Source organism: Ptychodera flava, chromosome 6, assembly GCF_041260155.1.
Source record: "Ptychodera flava strain L36383 chromosome 6, AS_Pfla_20210202, whole genome shotgun sequence".
Lineage (NCBI taxonomy): Eukaryota > Metazoa > Hemichordata > Enteropneusta > Ptychoderidae > Ptychodera > Ptychodera flava.
The window spans coordinates 27,804,649-27,818,090 of NC_091933.1; the positions used below are offsets into that span (position 1 = coordinate 27,804,649).

At 40.1% G+C, this 13,442-nt stretch overlaps 1 protein-coding gene and 1 long non-coding RNA gene across 2 annotated transcripts in view; one reads left to right on the forward strand and one right to left on the reverse strand.

The window, feature by feature from the left end:
* The window catches only part of LOC139135377 (aminopeptidase N-like), a 50,722-nt gene extending 38,739 nt beyond the window's left edge, over positions 1-11,983 (reverse strand). The window contains exon 1 of the mRNA XM_070702739.1: positions 11,059-11,983. Coding sequence (XP_070558840.1) covers positions 11,059-11,711 — 653 coding nt within the window. The 5' untranslated portion in view covers positions 11,712-11,983. The remainder of the gene's footprint in view (positions 1-11,058) is intronic.
* LOC139135372 (uncharacterized) lies at positions 5,057-9,445 on the forward strand. The gene is made up of 2 exons (XR_011552979.1): positions 5,057-5,351; positions 9,273-9,445. It is a non-coding gene; the product is annotated as an uncharacterized lncRNA (long non-coding RNA).
* Positions 11,984-13,442: the final 1,459 nt, after the last annotated feature.

A 13,442-nucleotide genomic window follows, 5' to 3' on the forward strand; every position in this document is an offset into this window, starting at 1 on the left:
CAAGACCTTATTTTGACCTTTTCGATAACGAAAGTCGGACTTCGTTGGACTTATATTTCCAAATTCTGTACATAGAAGTTCATATTGGACGAGATTGTACGGATTGTCGCCGCTTTGAGGTGGGGGTATCGTCTGGAAGTGCAACGCCCATTTCGTGAAGGATCCGACGTATTGTAAAGTATACATGGAAACGGCAGAATGATCGTATTTGGGGCGGAAATTTCTTATCAAAGAGATGGGCGAATGATATACCACAACCAGTAGTGCTACACCATACAGCGAAATTCAGTTGCTGGTCCCAGTATTTCATCTTTGGGCTGCCCAGCCAGACATTACTTTCTTTTGCTGTTCATGAGTGATTACATTATCTTTGAACACATCCCGGGATGAAAAGTAAATTTATCTGTCGGCGTTACATATATTTCTAAGTCCATGAGAATAGGTTTTATTCCCCCGTCCGGTTTGGAAGGGGGGTATCAGCATGCTGTACTGTCGGTATGCTCGTCTTATTCAATTGAAAAGCAACTGGGAATAGGTCTGTACTCATTATTCGTGTTTCTATATACAGATAGATTTAAATGGAGGAGAATTTTCTCGGAATCCCTGTCGGAACGATTTCTTTAGGAGTACTAACATTCCAGACTATGTTAATACTTTATTTCGGATTCAGGTTTAAACGAATTTTTTATTTTTTACTAAGAATAGATAACATACTGCAAACAATGGAGAATTTAATAAAGTCATCGGCAAATACAACTGTGGTACTACCAACCGCAGCGTCGGACAATAATCGATCCATAATAGAGACAAAACGTGAAAAAATACTCTGTGTCATCGCAAGTGGTCAAAGTAAGTTATTTTTTGGTAAGGAGATTACAGTTGTTGACGTAGAAAAATGGGGAGATGAAACGGTGAATAAAGCATTTAAAGTCTATGAAGCGAAATACAGTTCTCTTATAAGTGATAATATCACTCAAAGTTTCATAGATCTAGGAGCCCGCGCAATAAGTCAGGTAGTTCCAATCGATGATCGAGATAACTATGCCACTGATCTTAAAAAAGATTTTATTCTAAACAGTGAAATAAAAAGATTATCAGGACGGATAGCGTACACGTGGGGCCCCATACTTGCTCTAGTTTCCACCGGTTTAATTACGGGTAAACATTTAAATTTTAAAAAAATCGGGTTTAATATAGTACCTGAAATAAATGGATTCAACTTCGCCGACTCAGCAAACGCTTCCGCCAGGGACTCCGTCAGCAGCCCCGCCGACGGAGCCCACACCGGAAACGACTCCGTCAGGGACGATCTTCCCTACGCCACAGCGCAACATAGAGAAAGTGACGTTACCGCCGAAGCATCCAGGGAGAGTTGCTGCGGGCAAGAAATTAGCGGAATGGAACAGGAAAAACAAGGAGAAGAAACTAAAAGCAATGAAGGGGGAGGGAGGGGAGGGGAGTGATGCGGTAGCGACAAACTGTATAAGCCTACCTCCTACAATGAAAGAACAGTGTGATAATAATTCACGCTGGTATAATAAATGTTATCTTGTTTTAGGAATTGTGGGAGTTTCATTGACTGCATTAGGACTATATTGGGGGCGTGCTCGACATACCCCCTGTCCCGTTAATCGATCGAGTCCAGATCGGAAAGATCCTCCCCAGAAAGCGGAAAAAACAGAGCCAGTAGCGGCTCCGGGGGCCAGCTCCTCTACATTGTATGAGATGGATTAACTCCCCATATTTTTTATTTTTATTTTTTATTTTATATACTAGTCAGCAATCATGGATATTAAAACAGTTGTAAACACAATGTACGATGGTATTGTAATCGCAGGACTTGCGATGGGATATCTTATGATCTCCAGCAAATTTCTGAAAATAGAGGTTGGCGATCCAAGTCGTCCAAATTTGACTCGATTGGCAAAATTAGGTGGTGCGACTGCTGCTGCGGTTGCGACCAAAGATCTCCTTGAACAGAAAAATATTATTCCTGCAGAACCTTATACTGTGTAATGGGCACCTTCGGAATAATAATAATATTCATCGAACATTTATACTTAGTAATATATACAGCGCACAACAATGATCATTTGGATTGAAAGCAAAACAGGTGAACCTGTTACTGTTAATTTTTACCCTTGTATTGACACGACACAGTTTACGAAGATAAGACTGCTAGAGTGCGGACTATATAATTCATGGCATAACATAACATCGACGAATAATGTAATAAAATATCAAGAAGGTGACCAACCGAAGAAGACTAATCAATACGTCCAGGTAACTACAATATCGATACGTTAAACAAAGCAATCGGGTTGAAGCAAAAAATTAATTTTGAAAAACATCTGCCGACAAACCATGTTATCTAACTTTGGCTAAAGATATTAAAGTCTATTTCAATGCCACAGGTAGCTTCGCCAACGTCGTCGGCTTTTCAGATAAACCTGAGAACAACCAGTTATAAAAAGTACTATGATCCGAAGAAAGTGGATTTCTTAACAGTTACTAAATATATAGTTCATTCAGATGTAGTCGATGTTACTGGAAATTATGTTTCATTTGGTTCGGGTGCCTCCGGAGGATACATACAGGGGAAAGTATCGAACTGTTTACAAATACTTCCCATCCGGGATACGAGAGAAATAAGTGAAAAGGTTACTTACGATTTTAAAAACGGAGCAATTTCTATGCCATTGAGAAAAGGGGGAGATTACATGAATTCAATGCATATCTGGATAACAGATCAGGATGGAACATGATCGATTTCAATAACTGGCCAATTAGCTTTTGTATTGAATTATTGTAGTCCCGAAGCATTCCGAAGGAGCCCCCTACCGGTGTAACCCTATCGGAAGATAAACCATCCCACGACCAATCCTCCAGCAATATAGATCATCTCATATTTCTTTTGCTCAGGACTGGGTTGATAATAATCTGAGAATTGCGCTAACGCTTGCGCTGGACTTGACGTAGAGTTGCTTTGCACCGCTTCTGCTTCTTCCAGGATTTCTGCATCTGTATCTCTTAATTCTGCCGCAGCATGTGCATCCTTTGCTTGATTTTCTCTTTCCCAGTCAGCCTGTAGTAATCTTTTTTCTGACCAGACGTTGCGATCATGTTCAAATTTTTCTAATGCTTTATCATGTCGGACCTTTTCTTCAATAAGAGCGTCACCATTCCCGCTAAGCTTTTGTCCGATAATATTTCCTCCTGTGAATGCCGTTGCATTTAATACAGCACCGAGAACTGTCATTCCTATAGCTGAAGCCATGATTCTTAGTTGTATATTACAAGGTATTATTTTAATTTTCACTGTATATAGGTCCCTACGGAGTATGTCTGATCCAAGTGGCTTCGGTCTAGGTACAATTCGTATGCAAAATCTTGAGCTTGAAGATCTGAGTGATGTTAAAGTTAACAATAATACTAAGATGGCTGCTAATCATAATAAGGATTACGTCCTTCGTTATAAAGACCGCGAAAAATATTTCGTTTTAGCCAATGCCGCGGCGCCACCCACGAGCATGCTGTAGAATTTTCCGAACTTAAAGACATTGATGAAACTGTAATTGACGCCACAAAGGCTTCGAATGATTCTACTCCTTTTGCTCTGACATGGGATTCGGCTAGTCAGAAATTCATGCTCTTATAATGTGCCGCGTAACATCTTAGATATATTGGATAGTGAAATTGCAGGAGGTGTTGCTGAACCACCAGGAACTCCGAATGTGATTTATTTTGATAGCAATGTAAACAAATATAAATTGTTAGATTTTCGTAGTTGGCTTACTCCTACAAATCCATACATTGCACTTCTTGGTATACCGATTCATCTTAAAATTAGTCCTCTTAATACAATAATGAAGGCAGATAATACACTAAGAAGGTGGATAAACGAGGGGGAGAATTATTGCTCGTATACAGCTAGCGGAGTTCCAGTTAGATTATTTTGGGACACAACTTTAAAGAAACTGGGTCTTAAAAGTGTCGGTGATGAGGCAGCTGAATTACTTTACAGACAGTAAATCAACAGATGACTGATAATATGAAAATACTTCAACATGGTACAGTTCTCATTAGATGTGTAAAGTTAGCTACTGGAGATGAATTTGACGATTTGGTTGGATATTATGCTATGAAAACAGATAACAGAACAACTTGTGATATTATCATAAGTATTGATAAAGATCGGGGAGGGGAAATGAGTATTGAATGTTTTGTTGGTGGGAATAGAATAGAGAACGACTTAGGAACTACATTTGTACGTAGAGATAAAAGAGTGAACACTTTAGATATCAGTACCATTCATCTGAAACGACTCATTTTGTTTGAAGTAATGGTCTTTCGTCATATTTTAAGTTCAGAGGAAATTACTAAAATTTTATCTATCGGGTGAACAAGTTAACTAGAGTCGTTCAGAAAATTTTGTCTGAAAACTGTAGAATGACAGACATTTAACATGACATCACAAGTTACTAAGCAACTGAAGCCCGGTATTGCGAAAGCGGTATTGCGAAATTCCCTACTGGAAAGTTCCTGCTGCGTCCTGATAGGGGTATTGCGCAACATCCCTATGGTTCCGGTAGGGGAAAATCTCGTTCCGACGACTCCAACATAGTGAAAATGGACCAGCCAGCAGATAAAATTCACATCCAGAAACGAGACCCGCACCTTCGGAACTGTTCCGATACGGGTCTTTGTAAGAGCTCCGGTACGGCTCAGTCAGAATCTATCTAACAAATGAGAGAGAGAATAGAATGTCGTTCTGTTTTGCCCAGTGGGAGTGAGTCATAGCTAGTGTATTGCGCAAGTTCCATTTGGAATGACTCAGCAGGGAATTTCCCTGCTTAGTTCAGGACAATGCACTGCTGCGTGAGTTCGTATATAGGTCAGGGTTATACTTTAGTTACATGGATGGTTAAATTTTCCTTCGCTCCATGTAGATAAATGAATAAAATGGGTGTAAAATTCTTATTAATCCAAGTACACGTTTAATTACTACTTATGTTTACATAAGGCGTCCACATTTTAGAAAATCACTAAAAGTAGGCCATTACGTGAAAACGCTAGGGGTCGATAGGGGTCGGATGACAGTTTGACACATTTCGTACCATTAAGAGTCGAATGATACTACATTGACCGGGTTGACCATATGACTTTCATCAAAAAACGTCCGGGGAAAAGTGAATACATTTGATGTTTGACCAAACTTTACAAAGCATCAATTTTTCGATCAAAAAATTCACGCGTAGAACTAATGAAAATTCGTAAAAAAATACCACTGCCTTGTACATCAGGCACTAAAATGTCGTAGGCGTGAAAATGAGTTTATTAGAAAATACACAGTGGCTCTTAATATTAGTTTGAAAATTCCAGTTCTCCGTACTCCGTTGCTGTCTAGTTCCAGTGGGCATACTTGGCATTCCAGACATTCATTCCCTGCTGAGTGGAACTACGTACGATCCTGAGTAAAGTAAGCAGAGAGTTTAGAGAGCAGAGGGCACACAGTCCATGTAGCCGACAATGAGATGCAAATTATATGCGGTTAAGGTCTCCTCCACTAACTTTCAGCTGGTTGCTCACTTTCTACTATTTTTATAGTATTTTATACAAAGTCACAGACTTATTCTACCTGCAACTTAAAACTGATAGTGATTTTGTAGCCCATTCTTTACTATTTTTCATAGTTTTTGGTAGCCGGTATCAGACACTTCGTGTTCGTGTCGGCTACATGGACGATCTGCCGAGCAGAGAGTTTAGCAGTAAAGCTGTTGCTTTAGTTCCAGTAAGCTGTTGCTGTTGTTCCTGTTGAATGCTGTATTTAACCATTAAAGAATATAAGCCGAATGGCAGAGAGCTGTAATACACGACTCCCAGTGTTTTATTGGCCTGGGTTGGGCCGTTAACCCCAGCAGAACTTCGCCGGCATGGCAGGTACCATTAAGTCAGAAACCCTTACGGGGCCTCTAAGCAGTGTAGTATTACTCAGGCCGGCTACCACTTTACCACTGTGTAAAGCCCTGTACGAACCCGACTCACGACACAAAGGCAAGAAGAGAAAAAGTGTCGCACATCTTTGTCATCGTCACTAGCCTTCGACGCCGCGAGGTACGTAGAGTCCGAGTAAGAAGTGTGAGCTCCCCGGTGTGGCACTTCCGGGCCTGCAGATCGTCGCGTCAGTGTGTGTATCTCAGAGAGAGTAGCATGTGTGTGTTGTGTTTGTTGTGTGTGTGTGTGTGTGTGTAAGTGTGTGTGTGCGAGTGGATATACGCATGCGTACTTCGTTCCCCCTCATGTAAACTTTTCAGAGCAGTGTGTGTGTGCTGCGAGTAGATATACGCATGCGTATTTCGTTCCCCCTCATGTAAACTTTTCCGAGTAGCAGTGTGTGTGTGTGTGTGTGAGTGTGTGTGTGTGTGCGACTGGATATACGCATGCGTACTTCGTTCCCCTCATGTAAACTTTTCGATCCTGTATGTGTGTATATGTATGTATGTATGTATGTATGTATGTATGTATGTATGTATGTATGTATGTATGTATGTATGTATGTGTGTGCGTGCGTGCGTGCGTGAGTGCATGCATGCATGTATGTATGTATGTATGTATGTATGTATGTATGTATGTATGTATGTATGTATGTATGTATGTATGTATGTATGTATGTATGTATGCACGTACGTATGCACGTATGTATGTGCGTGCGTGAGTGCATGTATGTATGTATGTATGTATGTATGTATGAATGTATGTATGTATGTATGTATGTATGTATGTATGTATGTATGTATGTATGTATGCACGTACGTATGTATGTATGTATGCACGTACGTATGCACGTATGTATGTATGTGTCTGTCTTCATGTCTTGTGTGAATTGGTTCACATATATGTATGTTTTTTCACTCATATATGTATTTACTTATGTCTGTATTGATTTATTTATACTTATGCTATAGTAGTTTATTTTTATTGATAAATGCATGCAAATACACCCTTTTCGTATGAATATGTTCTTCTAATGTGTAAAATAATTATTTTACATTTGGCGCCTGGTACCTATGACATGCTGTCTAAACGAGTTAATTTTCAGCCTACACATTTGCTTTGCGGCAATCTATATGAAAATATGATAAGAGGCCATTTTATTGCTATGTCCGTTCCTACGGTCTCGTTTAGTAACAGTGACCCTTGGCAAACCCAACTGTTACAGTCAGTGTCATAAAATGGAATTAACAAGCATAGCACAGGTGACTGGAGTGTACCAGGCGCCAAATGTAAAATAATTATTTTACACATTAGAAGAACATATTCATACGAAAAGGGTGTATTTGCATGCATTTATCAATAAAAAACTACTATAGCATAAGTATAAATAAATCAATACAGACATAAGTAAATACATATATGAGTGAAAAAACATACATATATGTGAACCAATTCACACAAGACCTATGAAGACAGACATATACATACATACGTGCATACGTACGTGCATACATACATACATACATACGTACGTGCATACATACATACATACATACATACATACATACATACATACATACATACATACATACATACATACATACATACATACATACATACATACATACATACATACATACATACATACATACATACATACATACATACATACATACATACATACATACATACATACATACATACATACATACATACATTCATACATACATACATACATGCACTCACGCACGCACGCACATACATACATACATACATACATACATACATACATACATACATACATACATACATACATACACAAGCCCATATGCACTCATGCACGCACGCACGCACATACATACATACATACATACATAGCCCATATGCACTCATGCACGCACGCACGCACATACACACAAACCCACACACTCATATACATACATACATACATACATACATACATACATAAATACATATAGATACATACATTACATATATACATACATACATACATATACACACATACAGGATCGAAAAGTTTACATGAGGGGAACGAAGTACGCTTGCGTATATCCACTCGCACACACACACACTGCTACTCGGAAAAGTTTACATGAGGGGGAACGAAATACGCATGCGTATATCTACTCGCACACACACACACACTGCTCTGAAAAGTTTACATGAGGGGGAACGAAATACGCATGCGTATATCTACTCGCACACACACACACTGATCAACGCCGCCCTGGAAGATATCCTATAATGCATTGCTGTAAGCCCAACGCCTAAACCGGAAATAGGCTCATTTGGCGTCAAGAACACCAAGGCGAGCGGACCGGCCTCGCTCATCCAATCTTGCCGCATATGGCAAGCAATTGCGATAATGACGAATGCTTTATTTCCAAAAATCAGTAAATGACATGCTTTATCCATCCGTACTTCAGTGAGACACGTTCCCCAGTCAGTAAATGACAATGGGGCCGGGGTACCCCAGGCCTCCCACAAGTATCAGAGTGTTCACAGCCCCGTGGATAGCTGTGATATCGCAGCGGTACTCGTGGCGAACGCGATCGAGTCATTGGGGTCATCGCCACAGGGATGACCCCAAACCAATGACCCGAGCGCGTTCGACACGCCACAAGTACCGCTGCGATATCACAGCTACCCCGTGGATTGTTGTAGCGAAGCCAGCAGTTTTTCTCACAGAACAAGTTGCATAATGTACTCAGTAAAACGTTGTCAGGTACATGTAACATGAAAACTGACTGAGGTCGAAGTGACTAAGGCACCGGGATTGATTTGACCACAATCAACGACAAGAGGGTGTGAATTACTTGGGTCGAAACGGACAGGGGTCGAGGTGACCTGCTGCCCCGGTCCTCAACTGCAGGCCTGACGGCCTGGCTATGTTTACATAAGGCGTCCACATTTTAGAAAATCACTAAAAGTAGGCAGAAAGAAAGCCCCCATTACGTGAAAACGCTAGGGTCGATAGGGGTCGGATGACAGTTTGACACATTTCGTACCATTAAGAGTCGAATGATACTACATTGACCGGGTTGACCATATGACTTTCATCAAAAAACGTCCGGGGAAAAGTGAATACATTTGATGTTTGACCAAACTTTACAAAGCATCAATTTTTCGATCAAAAATTCACGCGTAGAACTAATGAAAATTCGTAAAAAAATACCACTGCCTTGTACATCAGGCACTAAATGTCGTAGGCGTGAAAATGAGTTTATTAGAAAATACACAGTGGCTCTTAATATTAGTTTGAAAATTCCAGTTCTCCGTACTCCGTTGCTGTCTAGTTCCAGTGGGCATACTTGGCATTCCAGACATTCATTCCCTGCTGAGTGGAGCTACGTACGATCCTGAGTAAAGTAAGCAGAGAGTTTAGAGAGCAGAGAGTTTAGCAGTAAAGCTGTTGCTTTAGTTCCAGTAAGCTGTTGCTGTAGTTCCTGTTGAATGCTGTATTTAACCATTAAAGAATATAAGCCGAATGGCAGAGAGCTGTAATACACGACTCCCAGTGTTTTATTGGCCTGGGTTGGGCCGTTAACCCCAGCAGAACTTCGCCGGCATGGCAGGTACCATTAAGTCAGAAACCCTTACGGGGCCTCTAAGCAGTGTAGTATTACTCAGGCCGGCTACCACTTTATCACTGTGTAAAGCCCTGTACGAACCCGACTCACGACACAAAGGCAAGAAAGAGAAAAAGTGTCGCACATCTTTGTCATCGTCACTAGCCTTCGACGCCGCGAGGTACGTAGAGTCCGAGTAAGAAGTGTGAGCTCCCCGGTGTGGCACTTCCGGGCCTGCAGATCGTCGCGTCAGTGTGTGTATCTCAGAGAGAGTAGCAATGTGTGTGTTGTGTTTGTTGTGTGTGTGTGTGTGTGTGTGTGTGTAAGTGTGTGTGTGCGAGTGGATATACGCATGCGTACTTCGTTCCCCCTCATGTAAACTTTTCAGAGCAGTGTGTGTGCGCGAGTAGATATACGCATGCGTATTTCGTTCCCCCTCATGTAAACTTTTCCGAGTAGCAGTGTGTGTGTGTGTGTGTGTGTGTGTGTGTGCGACTGGATATACGCATGCGTACTTCGTTCCCCTCATGTAAACTTTTCGATCCTGTATGTGTGTATATGTATGTATGTATGTATGTATGTATGTATGTATGTATGTATGTATGTATGTATGTATGTATGTATGTATGTATGTATGTATATATGTATGTATGTATGTATGTATGTATGTGCGTGCGTGAGTGCATGCATGCATGCATGTATGTATGTATGTATGTATGTATGTATGTATGTATGTATGTATGTATGTATGTATGTATGTATGTATGTATGTATGTATGTATGTATGTATGTATGTATGTATGTATGTATGCACGTACGTATGTATGTATGTATGCACGTACGTATGTATGTATGTGTCTGTCTTCATGTCTTGTGTGAATTGGTTCACATATATGTATGTTTTTTCACTCATATATGTATTTACTTATGTCTGTATTGATTTATTTATACTTATGCTATAGTAGTTTATTTTTATTGATAAATGCATGCAAATACACCCTTTTCGTATGAATATGTTCTTCTAATGTGTAAAATAATTATTTTACATTTGGCGCCTGGTAGGAGTGCGAGTAGAGTATCATGAACTGACCTTCAGTTACGGATCTTTCACAAAATTTTATCGCATTCATATGAAAAAAAAGGCAGTCTACTACAAGCCTGAACGATTAAATTCATGATTTGTTCAGTTTCGCAGTTTGTACAGCGTAGGAACATGAACGTACGTAAAGCATATACATACATACACACACACACATACACACACACATACATACATACATACATACATACATACATACATACATACATACATACATACATACATACATACATACATACATAAATACATACATTCGCAACTGTGTTTACATACGTATGTATATGCAGCTGTACATGTCAATAATACATTATTAAACAAACATTTTGATTAGTTTACAAATATTCCAGGTGAATTGTAAAATAGACGTGGTCTCACCTTTGTACGCCATCCTGCATGTAAGTACTTAAGTACAATCCCAAAGTTGGCTGCAAAAGCGTCCCTTCGTATTTCAAAGATACAATATAGGTTTCACCGGCGACCAAATCGTCTGTTGTTTCGATAATATAAAAATCATATTTCTCTTCTTGCCTGGTTTTAGAAACGCTTATTTCACTTCCATCACTCTTTCTGGTAATTTCTACACTGTTATCGTCCACTGTAATCGTGTATATGTGAAGCTTTACTTCCCTGGTAGCTTTTTCGCACCTCACTTCGAAGTTCAGCTCCCCATCGAACAGAAAGCGCTTGTCGCCGTCTTCCTCGTCGAAGTACGGAGTTATTTTAACCACGTAGTTAATTGGTGTTAACGTGTCCGGTATTCGCCCGTCGAATTCTTCGTAGTCGTCATCTTCCTCCCCGGGTCGGGGTAGGCCTTCGTAGGGATCAGGTGTTGTTTCGATGGGCTGCACTTGGTCGCACTGGGCGGCGAAATACGTGATCGTCGCCGCACCGCCGATTACTAAAACGACGACGATAATAATCGTTACACCAACAGCCCTCGAGATGAAACAACCCTTTTTCTTTTCTTCGTAGAGACCGACATCCTCGACAAGGACTCCTGTGGAGCCCTGCTGACTGTTCGAATACATCGTTATCAAGTACTACTCTGGACCGCGTTTTTGTGATGGGACCCTAAATTGTTAAATATTAAAAGTTGGCAACTATCGCTTGATACATATCAAATAAAGCAATTTAACCAAATAATCATTGCAATTTCATCTTTATCGGTTACTCCCGTCGTGCAAGATGACCATTGCTGACATTTGAGAAGAACTCGGTACTATGGAAGTTATCGGAGGGAAGGCAGCCTCCATGGAATGATCATTTTTCCCTACTTTTGTGGCAAATCTTGAAATGTGCTGTGTTCTGTTCCCCTGTAGAGGGCGTCGTCAGCTGGCCAACTTTTGGTTACAAAGGATGACCAACATGTGGAATATTCGTCTCCCTTTTCTTCAAATCCTCTTCACCCGTGACTAAAGTGCAGTCTCACACAATCTGCCAACCATGGCAAGCCACATTTTCCTCAGTACACACTTTGGACGTTCAGATTTAATGGCATTCATGTCAGTGCCCAACACATAGATTGATTTATGAAGTATTTGATCCCTCAGCTGAAATAATCATGCAAATATTGCGTTTAGCCGGTTCTGCAAGACCTTGTGAGTGCGCAGATTTACGTTTATTTCAATAGATTTAGAATATTTCTGCCCATGTGAATATCTTCTGCTCTCGATGCCTTTCGTCCGCTTACAGACAAAGCTGAATGAAGAAACGTGATTTTTTTTATTTTAATAATTTCAATGGAAGATTTTCTTCATACTTATTATGTCCTTGAACTTCGTCCTGCTACATCCTTGATCTTTTATTTCACGTTTCAAACTAAGGATGGGACTATGTGCGAATTGAAAACGTTTGCGCGAGACTGTGTTATTTGGGACCAGACAGACCAGGAGTATTACATATGCATCGAAAAGGTCAAAATTTTTGTGATGCACTGAAATTTACTTTCAGTTAACTTGAATATTCAGCGTGCCTTGTAAAAAAAAGCGTTGACTTGAACAAATTTTGTATTTACCCCGACAATAAATAGAAATATGGCCCGTATGACCCCTGTACAGAATTTACCAGGCAAAGGAGCTAGTAGATGTCAAAATATTGAACTCAGTGTGAATTAGATAAAGTCGAGGTTATCTTCAATCCTTCAGACGATTAGATTATTTAGGAGTCTTCACTTAGGCTGTTAACATTCGATAAGCTGCTTTGGCGTGGCTGACGGGCAATGCACTTCGGGATATCGGAACATTTATCAAGGACAAGCCGACAATTACGATAGACACCGACTGGCACAAAACTAACAATACAGCATTCATAGGTCTGTTGTAAATCTGTTAACGAGTCTCTGAACAAAGTTTGGAAGGGACAATGACCCAAATTACCTCTGGCATCAACGCATGAGTTGCCCTACCCGATGACTTGCTATAGTATCTTCTTTTTTCACATTATCCCCGATGGCGGGCTGTTTAGTATGTTGTCAACAAGCTAGATGCTAATGCATTAAGCATCTCATGGAAAACATGGCATATTATGAAAATACAGGGCAGAAATCCAAAACTTTTATACTGAACTTTTTTGTTACGTGTACGCGTATTTTACAGAGACTTTGAGTATAATGCGCTGATAAGAACTATATTATTATTATTATTATTCACTTGTCTGTTTTCCTGAACATTTTGTCAGGATTTATTTTCAGCTTCGGTCATGAATTTTGTTGAAAAGGAGCGAAATTTCCATATTTTCTGGACATGTGTTTGTTTCATCTT